The sequence below is a fragment of the Exophiala spinifera genome (assembly GCF_000836115.1).
Source record: "Exophiala spinifera strain CBS 89968 unplaced genomic scaffold supercont1.7, whole genome shotgun sequence".
In the NCBI taxonomy this organism is placed as follows: domain Eukaryota; kingdom Fungi; phylum Ascomycota; class Eurotiomycetes; order Chaetothyriales; family Herpotrichiellaceae; genus Exophiala; species Exophiala spinifera.
The window spans coordinates 1,447,323-1,459,695 of record NW_015622519.1 but is presented as its reverse complement, the minus strand read 5'-3'; the positions used below and the strand labels follow the sequence as shown (position 1 = coordinate 1,459,695).

The 12,373-nt window shown below is 52.7% G+C and overlaps 5 protein-coding genes across 5 annotated transcripts; 2 read left to right on the top strand and 3 right to left on the bottom strand.

Moving 5' to 3' along the window:
- Positions 1–662: 662 nt before the first annotated feature.
- PV08_09510 (uncharacterized protein) lies at positions 663–2,903 on the top strand (the record flags this gene model as incomplete). Its single annotated transcript, XM_016383827.1, has 5 exons — positions 663–1,390; positions 1,449–1,678; positions 1,752–1,886; positions 1,943–2,039; positions 2,126–2,903. The coding sequence occupies 5 exons, from the start codon at positions 663–665 to the stop codon at positions 2,901–2,903; spliced, it is 1,968 nt and encodes a 655-aa protein (XP_016232450.1).
- A 216-nt stretch (positions 2,904–3,119) lies between these two features.
- PV08_09509 (uncharacterized protein) lies at positions 3,120–4,867 on the bottom strand (the record flags this gene model as incomplete). Its single annotated transcript, XM_016383826.1, has 4 exons — positions 3,120–3,307; positions 3,503–3,991; positions 4,165–4,655; positions 4,812–4,867. 4 exons carry the CDS (start codon positions 4,865–4,867, stop codon positions 3,120–3,122), a joined length of 1,224 nt encoding a protein of 407 aa, XP_016232449.1.
- A 517-nt stretch (positions 4,868–5,384) lies between these two features.
- PV08_09508 (uncharacterized protein) lies at positions 5,385–6,666 on the top strand (the record flags this gene model as incomplete). The annotated part of the gene is made up of 2 exons (XM_016383825.1): positions 5,385–6,012; positions 6,236–6,666. 2 exons carry the CDS (start codon positions 5,385–5,387, stop codon positions 6,664–6,666), a joined length of 1,059 nt encoding a protein of 352 aa, XP_016232448.1.
- Positions 6,667–6,882: 216 nt separating this feature from the next.
- PV08_09507 (uncharacterized protein) lies at positions 6,883–7,789 on the bottom strand (the record flags this gene model as incomplete). Its single annotated transcript, XM_016383824.1, has 2 exons — positions 6,883–7,346; positions 7,429–7,789. 2 exons carry the CDS (start codon positions 7,787–7,789, stop codon positions 6,883–6,885), a joined length of 825 nt encoding a protein of 274 aa, XP_016232447.1.
- An 844-nt stretch (positions 7,790–8,633) lies between these two features.
- PV08_09506 (uncharacterized protein) lies at positions 8,634–11,020 on the bottom strand (the record flags this gene model as incomplete). Its single annotated transcript, XM_016383823.1, has 4 exons — positions 8,634–9,704; positions 9,815–10,390; positions 10,443–10,569; positions 10,629–11,020. The coding sequence occupies 4 exons, from the start codon at positions 11,018–11,020 to the stop codon at positions 8,634–8,636; spliced, it is 2,166 nt and encodes a 721-aa protein (XP_016232446.1).
- Between the last annotated feature and the right edge of the window lie 1,353 nt (positions 11,021–12,373).

The window sequence follows — 12,373 nt, the reverse complement described above, 5'->3', positions numbered from 1 at the left end:
ACACTGATAGCAGGGAGCGCCCAAACACACGTCCCGGTCAATAAATCATAGCCACTGCTTACTTTGCTCGATAAGCATCAGCCACCTGTACCGACTCATGCAACGACATTGTGATCCGTTGCCACAGGATAGAGCACAGATATAATGCCCAGAAGGCTGAATGTTGTGATTCTGCGAAGTTCGGACTGCAACGACTCGTGTCGTGGGATAGTTGTTGGTAAGATCACTTTCATTGCATCGAGGAGAAAACGAGTGAGGAAGTACACTGTAGTGTACATGTATGTGGGTACCGCGTAGAGATAGCCCAGCTACCCACGTCAACTCTGGGGTTGTAGCGGCTTGAAGAGGAGTCAATGGTCTAACTAGAGTAAAGGAGCGACCTGCCGCGATATATATAATTATACGTAAGAGCATATAAGCCAATGTAGCAGCTGGAAATAAGTAGTACCGAACCCGGCGCTAAAATCTACAATCTGGCTGCTCTTATCGCCTCCTCCACGTCTTGTATTCGAGCTTTCTCGTCAGCAAGCCGCCTGCCGCCTCCGTCAAACCGGAAGTCCTTCGTGCAAAAAGGAATCCTTCACTCCAGGGAATCCTGGGCTGGCCCTTCGACTCTCGAGACGGCCAGCGACAGGGATTGATGGCTAGTGGTGACCTTGATCATGGAGGTCCCAGAAATGGAACTCCCTACGATTCAAGAAATCAACCAGCAACTCGCAAAGCGGCGGCGTAAGTCTTACCCGAAAGCATGTTACCCGTGTCGCTGTCGGAAAATACGCTGTGATCACATGAATCCCTGTGGGAATTGCGTCAAACACGAACAACCCAAGCTCTGCGTATATCTTGACCAGAACGGACAAGCGCGGAGGCAGTCCAGTTCTGCTCCTTCGAGAGCGTCAAATGCATCGACCAAAGATCGGGTGGCCGCTCTTGCGGATCTTGAACGGAGGATGCAAACAATTGCAGAGGAGGTAGTCAGACGCCTGGGTTCTTCTGGGCCAGCTCAAGAACAGACGCAGCAACTGCAGAGAGGTGGAAGGAGTGCCGGTGCGACGAGCACGCCTCTGGAGGTACCTGGGTATCATCGAACGTCACCGCGTCATACACCACCAGCCACTGTTGCGGTGGACGAACTCGGTCCATCCGTACACGTCGGTACCGAGTCACTGGCGTCGATCCTCGTTGAAACGCTTAGATCGGGTCATCCCAAAACGCCTGCTCCTCGATCAGGCGAGGGAACAGGTCTATCCCGAGATTCGGCATACGAGACAATGAAACTACTATACATGACTGATACGGGCTCGACACACCCTTTCACAAGTCTTTGGAAGGCAGGAGCCACGGTGGAAGACATCTGCCTCGCCCTACCAGACGACGAAACTTTCGAGCAGTATGTCACTTCTGGTGTAAATCAAGAACACTTCAAGCTGATACCCACCCTCCATTAGGTGTCTTACTTCTTGGCAGCAATCAACGAACCTCATCTCCCCGTCGCTTCCCTTGGTCGACTTTGCAGCGGATGTCAGATCCTTTTGGGTCGAACGCTCCAAGGGCATAAAGAGAGAAAGCGAGCTGCGGTCTACTTCGTGGCTTGCACTACTGTTCTGTATTCTTGCTGGAGGATGCTCTTACGGAGAGGTTCACCGGTCCGAGATGGAGCTCAATTCGAGAGTCTTTGGTATGTATGCCTCCTTGCATCTTCTGTCGTGTGTTCCGAAACGGACTGACTTACCACCTACACTCATACGTAGTCTGTTGTGCCTTTGAGCTCCTCCGGCTCGACAACTATCTGCTTCAACCAACGCTGGAAAATGTCCGCGTACTCGCCGGGCTCGCCGCAATTCTTCGAGTCCAGGCTAATCCTGCCGCTTCCTGGTCGTTGCTAGGTAACCGGGCCACTGCATGCTTCGGTGGTAGGATTCATTGCTAATACTGCTCTCAGGGATGGCTATTCGCGCTGCGCAATCCATTGGTATACATTGCGTACCGCCACCGACCGAGGAATCTTCCGACACTGAGCGCCAATCTTGGCTATTGTGGTATGAGACAGACCTTGTCTTGGCAAAGTCTCCATGTTTTCCGCTCTCCTATAAACACGCTCTCGCCACTGACTCTCGACGCACAGGCAAGGTCTCGTATGGCAGGACACCACAATCTCGCTGTGCTACGACCGGCCTCCATCTGCATTCGTAGATGGCTCGGTGCAGCGAATTCCACGGCCTCCCAGCCCGAAAGGATATCCATATCTGGAGAGCTGTTACGGACTTGCTATGGTGATGAACGACATCTACCACGATTGGACACATTCGCGGCGGACCGGTCTGCGGACGCTCCCGGCGGTGCGCTTCCAAGTTGCCGCCGAGCAGATCCTTCTCTGGGAGGCCTCTGCCGAAGAGTACTTGCGGAAGCGTGCCAGCTGCAAAGATGACCAGCGTCGCCTGCTTCACGACGTATTCCAGATATTCGTCAGCTTCTTCGTCTTCCAACTCCATCGGCATCATCTGGCTGCACCTACCCTGTTCGCAGATGGTCTCCAGACTGCGTCTCCTTCGGGGACGGCGGAGTGGGAAAGTCGGGAAGGCTCCGAGGCCCAAGAACAGGTGTGCATCAGTCGTTGTGAGACAGTTCTCTCCCGATTCATGTCTCTCCGGAAGGCAAACTACCAAGCTAGCCGTCTTTGGATCATCATGCACATCTGCCTTGGTTGCGGCTTTTATCTCGCTGGACAATTGAAGAGGAACGTAGAGCAAGAACAAGTTACTTCCTCAGAGCAGGGTAAAAGGAAGGCGCAACTTCGCCTTTTGCGTGACTTGGCCCAGAATTTTGAGCACGAGCTCCCTTGCACGATGCATCCGCAGGACATGGACGTTTTGAACGCGCTCAGACGCATCATTGAGACATGAAATTGAAGTGGCTGCCCATGGCAGGCTGTGTTCGACTTGTCTCTGATAATGAAGGCGAAATCATTCAATACCAACATATAAAAACGGAGCCTCTCGATTGTGCATCCACGTTCCATTGCTATTTGGCATATGATAGTTGGGAAATCCTATTTCTCTCCCTCGCTCACTCTCCGTGACTACCTCTACCTCGTACAGAAGGCTCGGTGTCTACTACTACTAAGCGTGGTCGATAGGAGACGGCCCAACTCCAATGTCGATGGTGTAGACGTAGAGCGGCTTCTGGATATGGTTCGAGCCGTTGTTGAAAGGTATACCGCGGTTGAGCTGCGCCGCAGGTATCCACAGCTGCCCATAAGTGTCTATCCACATCGCGTCGACCCAGAGCAGACGAGGGTCCTGGACAACTGTGTACGGTAAAAAAAGGGGGTAAAAAGTCAAGTCAGTCGTCGTGAATTGTGCCAAACGTTCAACACCGAGCTCACATGGAAACCATGGGACAGACAAACCAATAATACACACACCAAAAAAAAATAAAATGAACGCACAGAATGAGGGTGAAGGTGAGGGTGAATGACCAAAGTGACTCGAATGAAACTTACGTATAGTCGAAGTTCCGTTTGGGGATATCTTCAGAATTGCTTGCCGGTTCGTATCGCTATTGTAGATGTTTCCTTCGGCGTCGATGGCGGTGCCGCCGGTGGAGGGCGTCAGAGCGTACGGCTCGGGATACCGCGAGAGGACACTGGCGAGGGTCGAGTTGTAAAAGGCGTCGTTGAGGTATCGGGTTTCGATCCGGGACAATCCACCTGCGCAAGGCTGGTAGTAGTAGTGTTTCCCGTCCGGGGAGACCTCGTGCTGGTCCGCGTAGATGTAGAAATAGCCGCCCGTCGGCCCGCGGAGCAGCCCGCCCTCGGCGGACACTGGCATGAATCCTTTCGTGGTCGGGTCGTCTTCGAGGAGTCGCCTTGCCTCGCCGGTGGCGAGATCGAGGACGATGATCGCTGGCGCCCCGGCATCTGTAATATACGCGAGGCCGGCTGACGGGTTGAATCGTAGATCGTCGATAATGCTGGTGGTCAAAGTGACGTCTGTTTGCGGCAAGTAAGAGATGAAGGACCGTTAGTACTACTAATGAATGGTTTGGGTTTGGGTTTGGGTTTGTGTATGTGTCCGTGTTGATTATTGTTGGACTGGTTGACTCTGAAACCTGTGTTGAGGATCCCAAAAAATCAAAAAAAAATCATCAAAAAAATCAACTCACTGCCGAGATTGTACACTCTGGTCACCTTGTTCGTGGTCAAATTGACCTGAACAAGTTTTGGACCCTTTGGTAAAATGACCGGTTCTCCAATGCCCGGCGATCCAGTGTCTACCAACCACAACGTACCATCTGGGCCGATGCGTTGAGAATTGGTACGTATGAGATGCGTCGCCGGGTCCTTTCCCGGCCCGTACGAATTCCATTCTGCATTCGGGTACGGCGTTGGGTTGCTGTCGTTGTGCCACTCGGCGACTTGAGGCCCAGTGGACCCATCGACACGCGCATAGAGGACGAACAGACGGCCGTCTGGAGCCGTGCTGACGCCGTTGACTGGGTTTTGCAACGTCAGAGCGACTTTCAGTCTTGGGTCTTCCGCAGCAGAGGTCGAGAGGGCCGCCAGGTCGAGAGGGCCGCCAGGCCGAGGAAGGATGAAACGAAGAGCTTCATCATCAATAATCGTCTTGTCGGCAGCATTCAAAGCCGTCGTGAGGCTAGTTAATTAGGATCCGTACGGACTTGGACTCAAGAAATGAAGCTGCGTGTTGATATACAGTATCTCGGTGCAGGCCTGATACAGCGAGAATGTAGAGTCTCCTCCTTTGAGTTGAGAGAGAGACACACATTGTGATATATACCTAGTTAGTTACTTCGTAGCATAAGTCCGTTCAGGCCATACAAGATCACGCAACGATTTAGCCTTCATGACGCCATTCGAACGCGAGGTATTTGACCAGGGGGCCTCATCACACGACAAAGGCAGGACGAGAGACATTATGAAGCGGTGTGTTGCATGCAATGTGACGTCGGGCAGGGACGAGCAGGAGAGTGGGAAGAGTAACGAAGACCCTGCCAAATGTTCTGAGTCCTTATAAGAAGTACCTGGGCTCCGGTGGTGGGGTTAGGAGAGTTCTTCAGCCTTGTCCCCTCCTCCCCAGTCTCCACCAAGAGCCTCGTCTGTCTCCGGGTTGCTTCCTCGGCTACTTACTAATAAAATGTTCTCCCCGGTAATCTCTCGGCTCCTTTGTGAGCCCCTCTCGCGAATCGTGTCGTGCATTTGTAAGAACTCAAAATCTCCTATACACAATCCGTAGCTATAAGAATGCTGACGCCGGAAATCGAGCTACGAAGCTGTCTTTTCCCTTCACCGAAACCGCCCGGCACGCTTGGATTTTCAGAACGACAGCACTCGCTAGGGAGCCGAGCTTGAACCCACCGACACGATGTCAGAACTGCCGACCACGACCAGGAGCTGGATCCTGACGAACAAACCGACCAGTCTCCCGACCATTTCCGGCGACGAGCCGACTTTCACCCTGCAGACGCGCGACCTTGCACCCCTCGAGGATGACCAGGTCCTGGTCAAGGCGTTGTACCTCAGCAACGACCCGGCGCAGCGTGGCTGGATCAGCGCCGACGTGCCCAAGGACCGGCTGTACGTGCAACCGGTCGAGGTAGGCGAGCCGATGCGAGCGCGGGGGCTGTGCGAGGTCCTCGACAGCCGATCCAAATCCATAGCCAAAGGCGCCCTCGTCCTGGGCGTTTGCAACTGGACCGAGTTCGCCGTCCTGGACGCCGCCACCGTCACGCCGCTCGAACCGCTTCCCAACGGACTGAGCTTGACGCACTACCTGGGCGCGCTGGGCACCACGGGCATTACTGCCTACTACGGCCTCGTGGTCGTCGCGGAGGCAAAGAAGGGCGACAAGGTGGTTGTGTCTGGCGCGGCCGGCGCCACGGGCAGCATGGTGGTTCAGATTGCAAAGCACATCGTGGGAGCCAGCAACGTAATCGGTATCGCGGGCAATGACGACAAATGCCGCTGGGTCGAGAGTCTCGGTGCAGACAAATGTGAGTGTTGATCTGTCAAAACCCACTGTCGCGTCGCCCCCTTTCCCTTACTACAAGCAAGCAAGCAAGCAAGCAAGCAAGCAAGCAAGCAAGCAAAGCCAGAGACTCCAAGTCCATTTGGGCCGTTTGTGCCGCAGAGTTTTCAAACCTTTCTAGGACATACGCTGCGACTTTGTCTGTCTGTCTGTCTCTCTCTCGGTAAAACTAATCAGTGAAACAACAGGCCTGAATTACAAGTCCCCGACGTTCGCAGAGGACCTCAAGGACGCAACCAGGGACGGTGTCGACATCTACTTTGACAACGTGGGCGGCGAAATCCTCGACTTGATGCTCGGCCGCATGTCCATGTACGGGCGCGTCGCGGCGTGCGGTGCCATCTCGCAGTACAACTCCTCGGAGCCGCTGGCGCTGAAGAACTACTTCCAGGTCATCTCCATGAGGCTGCAGATCAGGGGCTTCATACTTCTCGACTACCTACAGAAGAGGGCCGAAGCGCTCCAGGTCTTCAGACAAGCAATCCAGGACGGCAAATTGAAGATCGGAGAGGGCAACCAGACGGTCGTGCCGACAAAGTTTGAAGACGTGCCCAAGACGTGGCTGAAGTTGTTCTCGGGTGACAACACGGGCAAACTGCTCACCAAGATCGAATCGTGAGGATGTTCCTGGATGAAAGCTGGAGGTGGCTAAAATTCTCTTTTTGGTCCTACCATACCGGACGCAGACTGCGCATTGAGAAATGTACTACCTACCCCGGGGTCCTACTAGTTCTGAGATCTAGTAGGAGGATATCTGGACCGCATTCCAAATCATGTCATCTTCCTCGACCCCCCCCGGTCCCAGTTTTTTTTTTTTAAAAATAATAATTTTTCTTTACCATGGGTACACGCCGTCCTTGTGTACAAACTTGCCAACGTCGGCGTCACGCTTCCCCTCGACGATGGAAAGAATGGTTTGTCCAGAGACCTTGGGATCGCCAGCACCACCCCATCCGCTGATCTGTTCCTCCGTCCTCCCGCGCAAATGCGAGCGGACGAAGCCTGGGCACACCGCGAATGACTTCACGTTGAGGCCCTTTTTGGCGTTGATCTTCGATTCGTAAATCATCATCTGGTTGAGCGCGGATTTGCTGGCGCTGTACGCCGGATAGTCAAACGCGAGTGTCTTTTCCGAGTCCGCCAGGGACAGGGACCCGAGCCCACTGGATACGTATATCGAGTACGGGTTCTTTGATTTGAGCAGCAATGGTTTGAGAGCCTCGGTCAACACCAGAGGTCCGGTGACGTTGGTTTGAAATGTCCGGTCCATGATACTTCTCAGGCTGCCGTCGGTGGGGGCTGCGTAGATACAACATAGATAGATGGGTTAGGTGGGTGGGTGTGTCAGGAAACGGGGGAGAGGGAGATGAGACCCGCCTACCTATTCCAGCATTATTGATCAGTACATCCAGGCGGCCAAACTTCTCGTCGATGGATTTGGCGAGAGCATCGACTGACGACTGATCTGAAACATCGATTTGGACGTCTGTCAGCGTGCCCTTGATGTTCCCGGTCGCCATGAGATCCTCAACCGCCTTCTTTCCGTTCGCGGGATTCCGACTGCCGACCAGGACGTGGTAGATTGACGATGCCGACGCGATGACCCCTGCAGTGGCGAACCCGATGCCAGAGTTGGCACCTACGGCGTCATCAGCAAAAGCAGGCCTGTTGACAGGCCGGTGCGACTGTGATGCGATGGGCGTCGACTTACCGGTTATGAGGACGATGGTTGCTGACGCCATGATCGGTCAGGTAAAAGTCGGTAGATGATGCCTGCTCTGAACAGTAAATATACCAGACGGTGGGATTCACGCCAGGTCAACGTCGAGAGAAATAGCACCGACCTCCAGTATTTATATGAAGCCGTGCTCCGTTCGTCGTGTTCAGGATACGGTGGAACGGTCGTCGATCAACAATCTCTCCACTTTGAGGAACTCTAGGTCCGATATGTCCTTATTATGTCCGCAAATCCCGTTCATCAGCAATTTTCTTCAGGTTTTGGTTTTCTTTGTTCCCAAGCTCGGGGTGAAAAGTGTCTGCCTTCCGATCGTGACAAGCAATAGTCCAGGAGTCTGTGGTGGATGTTGTGAGAGGTGAGTGAGAGGCCATCGCTGTCGTCGTCCGTCGTCAGCGGGAGTGGCGCTAAGCTCAGAGACAATGGTAGATACCCCCACCCTCACAGCCTGGCCTTAGCCTGCACTTTTCACTCTTCAGAATCGTGTTCAAAAGGTGAATCTCATACTCGGTGCTCCGGAAGACACTGCTTCCGAGATCTTCTACGCGAGCTCAAGGCACGAATGTGGCATGTAATACACTGAGGCCACCACCAACGGGCACCTACCAACCCGAGGTCTTTCCACTCCAACACCACGTATCGCATTCGTCCTCGGTCTCCCAACTCGACCTTAACCATGAGGCTAGGTATAGGTAAGTCCGGTCATGAGCCGGTCAATGTCCAGATTCGCAAGTACAAGCTAACTGCTTTTGCCTTTGTCATCATCTCATATTATTCGTTAAATCATGTACCTAACCCACGGTACTGTCCACGCTTTAATCTATTCAAGGATTAACAACTCGCCAACCAATTTAGTGGTTGTACCACCACGAGATTGCGTAGTAAGGGTCACGATTTATCCCCCATAAAACCGTATAGTGATGTTGGTCCAAGTAAACGAAGGGCCCGGCTGGGATCAAAGCAGCCGCCAGTGCGGCACAAAACAAGAAAATAATCCATTTGCCTTTGGGCGCTTGGTCCAGAAACAACGCCGTCGATGATCCCACCAGTGTCACTACCGCCGTCAATAAAGGAGCATGTGTCCCCGCCAGGGCAGCACTTAAGAATCCCAGGGAACAAAGAAACAACGGCAGAGTGTATTTGTGTGCTGGGACCCAGTGCTTCAGAAAATCCTTCTTGTTCGTCTCGCGCCACAGCTTCGTTGTCTTGGGCCAAAGTCGTCTCAACGCCTCTCTTTTCGCCTCTCTTTTCGCAGGCCATTCTCTTTTCTTGTCGAGCCACCACAGCCGAAGACTTGCACCACGACTAATAGGGAGCCACTTTTCGTCCAGCATTGCATAGGTAATTTGTCCACCCTTGAGCACTTTGCGGATTTTATCGTGCAAGTCCTTATTGGACATGGTATCCCTGCCATCCTCGTCAATATCTTGATTGATGCAGGTGGCCAGATCCAGAACAGCGCGATGAAGGCCCATGGTTCGTCCTGCTCGGTCAAAACGTGAATTTAACCACGCGTCTAGCCAAAGAATATACATGCCGAGACACCAGACGCTAAAAGTAAGGATGACGATGAACAGCACCAGGAACGAGAAGCCCCACTTGTAACTTGTGTCGAGTTGCTGGCACTTCCCGTGCAAGTTCAGCTCTTCCAGGTCATAGCTGTATTCACCATCACTGAATATAGGAGATGTGCTCGTGTTATGAAAGGGATAGTCGCCAGAAGGAGTTCGCCAGTTGAATCCATAGGGCCAGTAGTACCACTTCGTCTCGTTCATGCTGTCGAGCCACTCCTCGTTCCAGAAGATTGCACTAATATTCAGAGTCGGTGGGTCGAGATGGACCAATTTTCCGCTATTGTTGAATTCCGAGCTGACATTGTTCATGCCCAGAAAGCCATATTTGAAGCCGTATTCGGAAACATGCTACACATTAGAAGTAAGCTCTAGGCCTGAGAGGCGTTGAGTTCCTCGACAAAGCTGGAGAGTCCGAGGGACGCGCAGTTCAAGGAGAATCGGAGGGCAACGGAACGTACCCAGTAAAAGTCGCATAACCCCCACGGGTCAGCAGCATCTTGCCAATCTGGAACGGTACTGTTGTCGGTACTGTTGGTCGTTTCACGCGGGTACCACGAAAGCTCACAAGCATCGGCGTCACCATATCCCAAGTGCACAGTGTCGCCCCAGTCGGAACGACTCGTTCTGACCATGAAATCCTTCGTCAGACTGCCATTAATGCGATGCGCGTCGTGAATGATGTACCGCACTGTGCTGAAGGACGAATAAGGCTCCATGCTGCCGGATGGGAGTTGAACATATGCGTCAATGTTGGCAGTGTATCCGGCCATGGCGCTGATCAAGGTTTGGAACGAGAGCACAAAAATGCCTGATATAATCATCCATACCATGGCGAACCTTGCCTGAAGAGTTCGATTCGTGGCAAAGTCGCGAGTGAGTTTGAGCAGGGAGACCAGACTACCACTCTGTAAGGTGACTGCCTCAAAAGTGCCATACGTCACGGGCGATGACTCCATCGATCGAACGAGTGCTTTGGAGTACACAATGTATGAAATCCAGACCATGAGCGCCTGACCGCCACGTCCGAGGATGATCTGCAAATCTTCAGTATGGTACTATGGTCAGAATCATGAGAGGTCCACCGACATCCCAAGAGACAGTCAGAGCTTTGGCCGCGGAAAAGGATAGTCGACCGAAACCCAGTGTTATCTGGAAAAACCCCGAAAGGGCCCAGATGTTATAAGTGCCGTAGCCGACCGAGAATCCAGAGTCCCTAAAGCGTGTTAGTCGAGGGGCGTTCTGGATAGATCATGGTTAGACGACGAAACTCACGGTTGGCACGCGTCCGCATCTCGATATCGCTTTTTTGAGGTAATGACTGGAAGTATAGACAACAAGCCGCCGACGAACAGTAATGGCCACAAGAGAATACAACACTGGTAAGCATGGTGTCGAGAATTGGCTGCTCCCAGCTCTCTGAAGCCTTCGGTAAAGAAAGTCGTCGTATGAAATCGAATGAATCGCCATAAGTATTGGGTAGAGAGGCGATGTTTTGTTCCTTGAAGACTGTCGGAAACAGGCGTGTAAATTCCTCTCTGGTTCTTGGAATCCAGGAGTGTTTTCAATGAGGATTGATCGACATTATCGTCTGTGGGTTGCCCACTTGCTGGCTCGATATCATCCAGCTCAACTCCGACGTACGCCGCTGTGCTCGTGTAAGGCATTGTAGGAATCGCAATCGAAGCTTAAAGTTATTGCGCACATCAAGAAAGTCGAAGCCGGTGAAAGGCTGCGACAGGAGAGAATGAGGTTGAGATGTGCTGGACGACTGAGTGGCGGAGTCCGTCACCAGGTCTCGTCCTACAACCCTTGACTGTTTGCTGTACTAGTTTCAGCCACCGAGGAAAGCCTCAATCGGACGGAGAGTTGTCGCTCCCTTCGCCTCTATAATAGACAGGAGTCGACGTCCTAGTGCTCGGGTTCGGACTCGTCGATTCGTCATATCCGCCCCGAAAACATCGCTAACGTTGCATGTCCGTATGACTCGTCTGAGGCTCCTGAAGAAGTCTTCGTCGAGTAGAGCCTCACGGAAGTAGACGTTCGTGCAGAGCCTAGCTGTGCAACGCACCAAAAGCCGGACGAGGGCCGGGTCATTCTGCCCCTTGTCAGCATACAGTATGTATTGTAAACGAATACGCGCAGAACAAAGAGCCTAACTATGGTTTTTAGGGCTTAGTTTCAAGGCCAAAACATTGCAAACAGGGATCTGAAGCACCTAGTCCCGGGGGCCAGAATACAAATTCACCAGTCGAGGACGCCTATTGACCTTCAGCCTCATGCTTGGCCGCTCGAGATTGAGTCTTGCAGGTCATGCTTAGGCCCAATAAGATTTTGGGAACTGCAGAAATGGTTGTACCACGGCCCTGAGGAGCGTTGTTTTCTTGAGCTACTTGCATCGTGCCTGTGCTCCATGTGATAATACTTCGAAATCCCACGGACACTTATACACCTGCATCCGGACCATTGGCACTCAGAATGACATCTGACAGCCGCTGATGTGCCGATGTAACATCCAAGCGATAGCTGCTTGTCCGTATTGTCGACCTTTGTTCGCGAGGAGCCGACACAGTATCATATTGTGTTTGGGCCTAAATTCCGAATTAGACTAAGTGTTGGACTAGGCTGAGTTGCGGGCGCTGTCAGTGACCGTCTTTACAAGCCAAATACTCTCGCCTAGCGCCTTAGCGCCTTCGGCGGAACGCCGACGCCCTCACGTTCCTTGCAACTTTTGCAACACCATCAATTCACTGTTTTTAGTCATATATGACTATATTCTCGGACTTCACAAGGAGGCTTTCTCCCCGTCTAGAACGTCGCCCGATAGAACGTCGCCCGAGGACGGCCGATGGCTCCACGCGGCGTGCTGTGTGACGGCGAGAAAGCCCTCCCTTGCAACGCTCCTTTTGCCTATATAATAGATAGAGATCTCCCTTCGAGAGAGGGAGGTCAGACTCGTCAATACATCCCATTTAGCCCCCCGACATCGCCTAGAACTGAGTGTTGCATAATAGTTATGA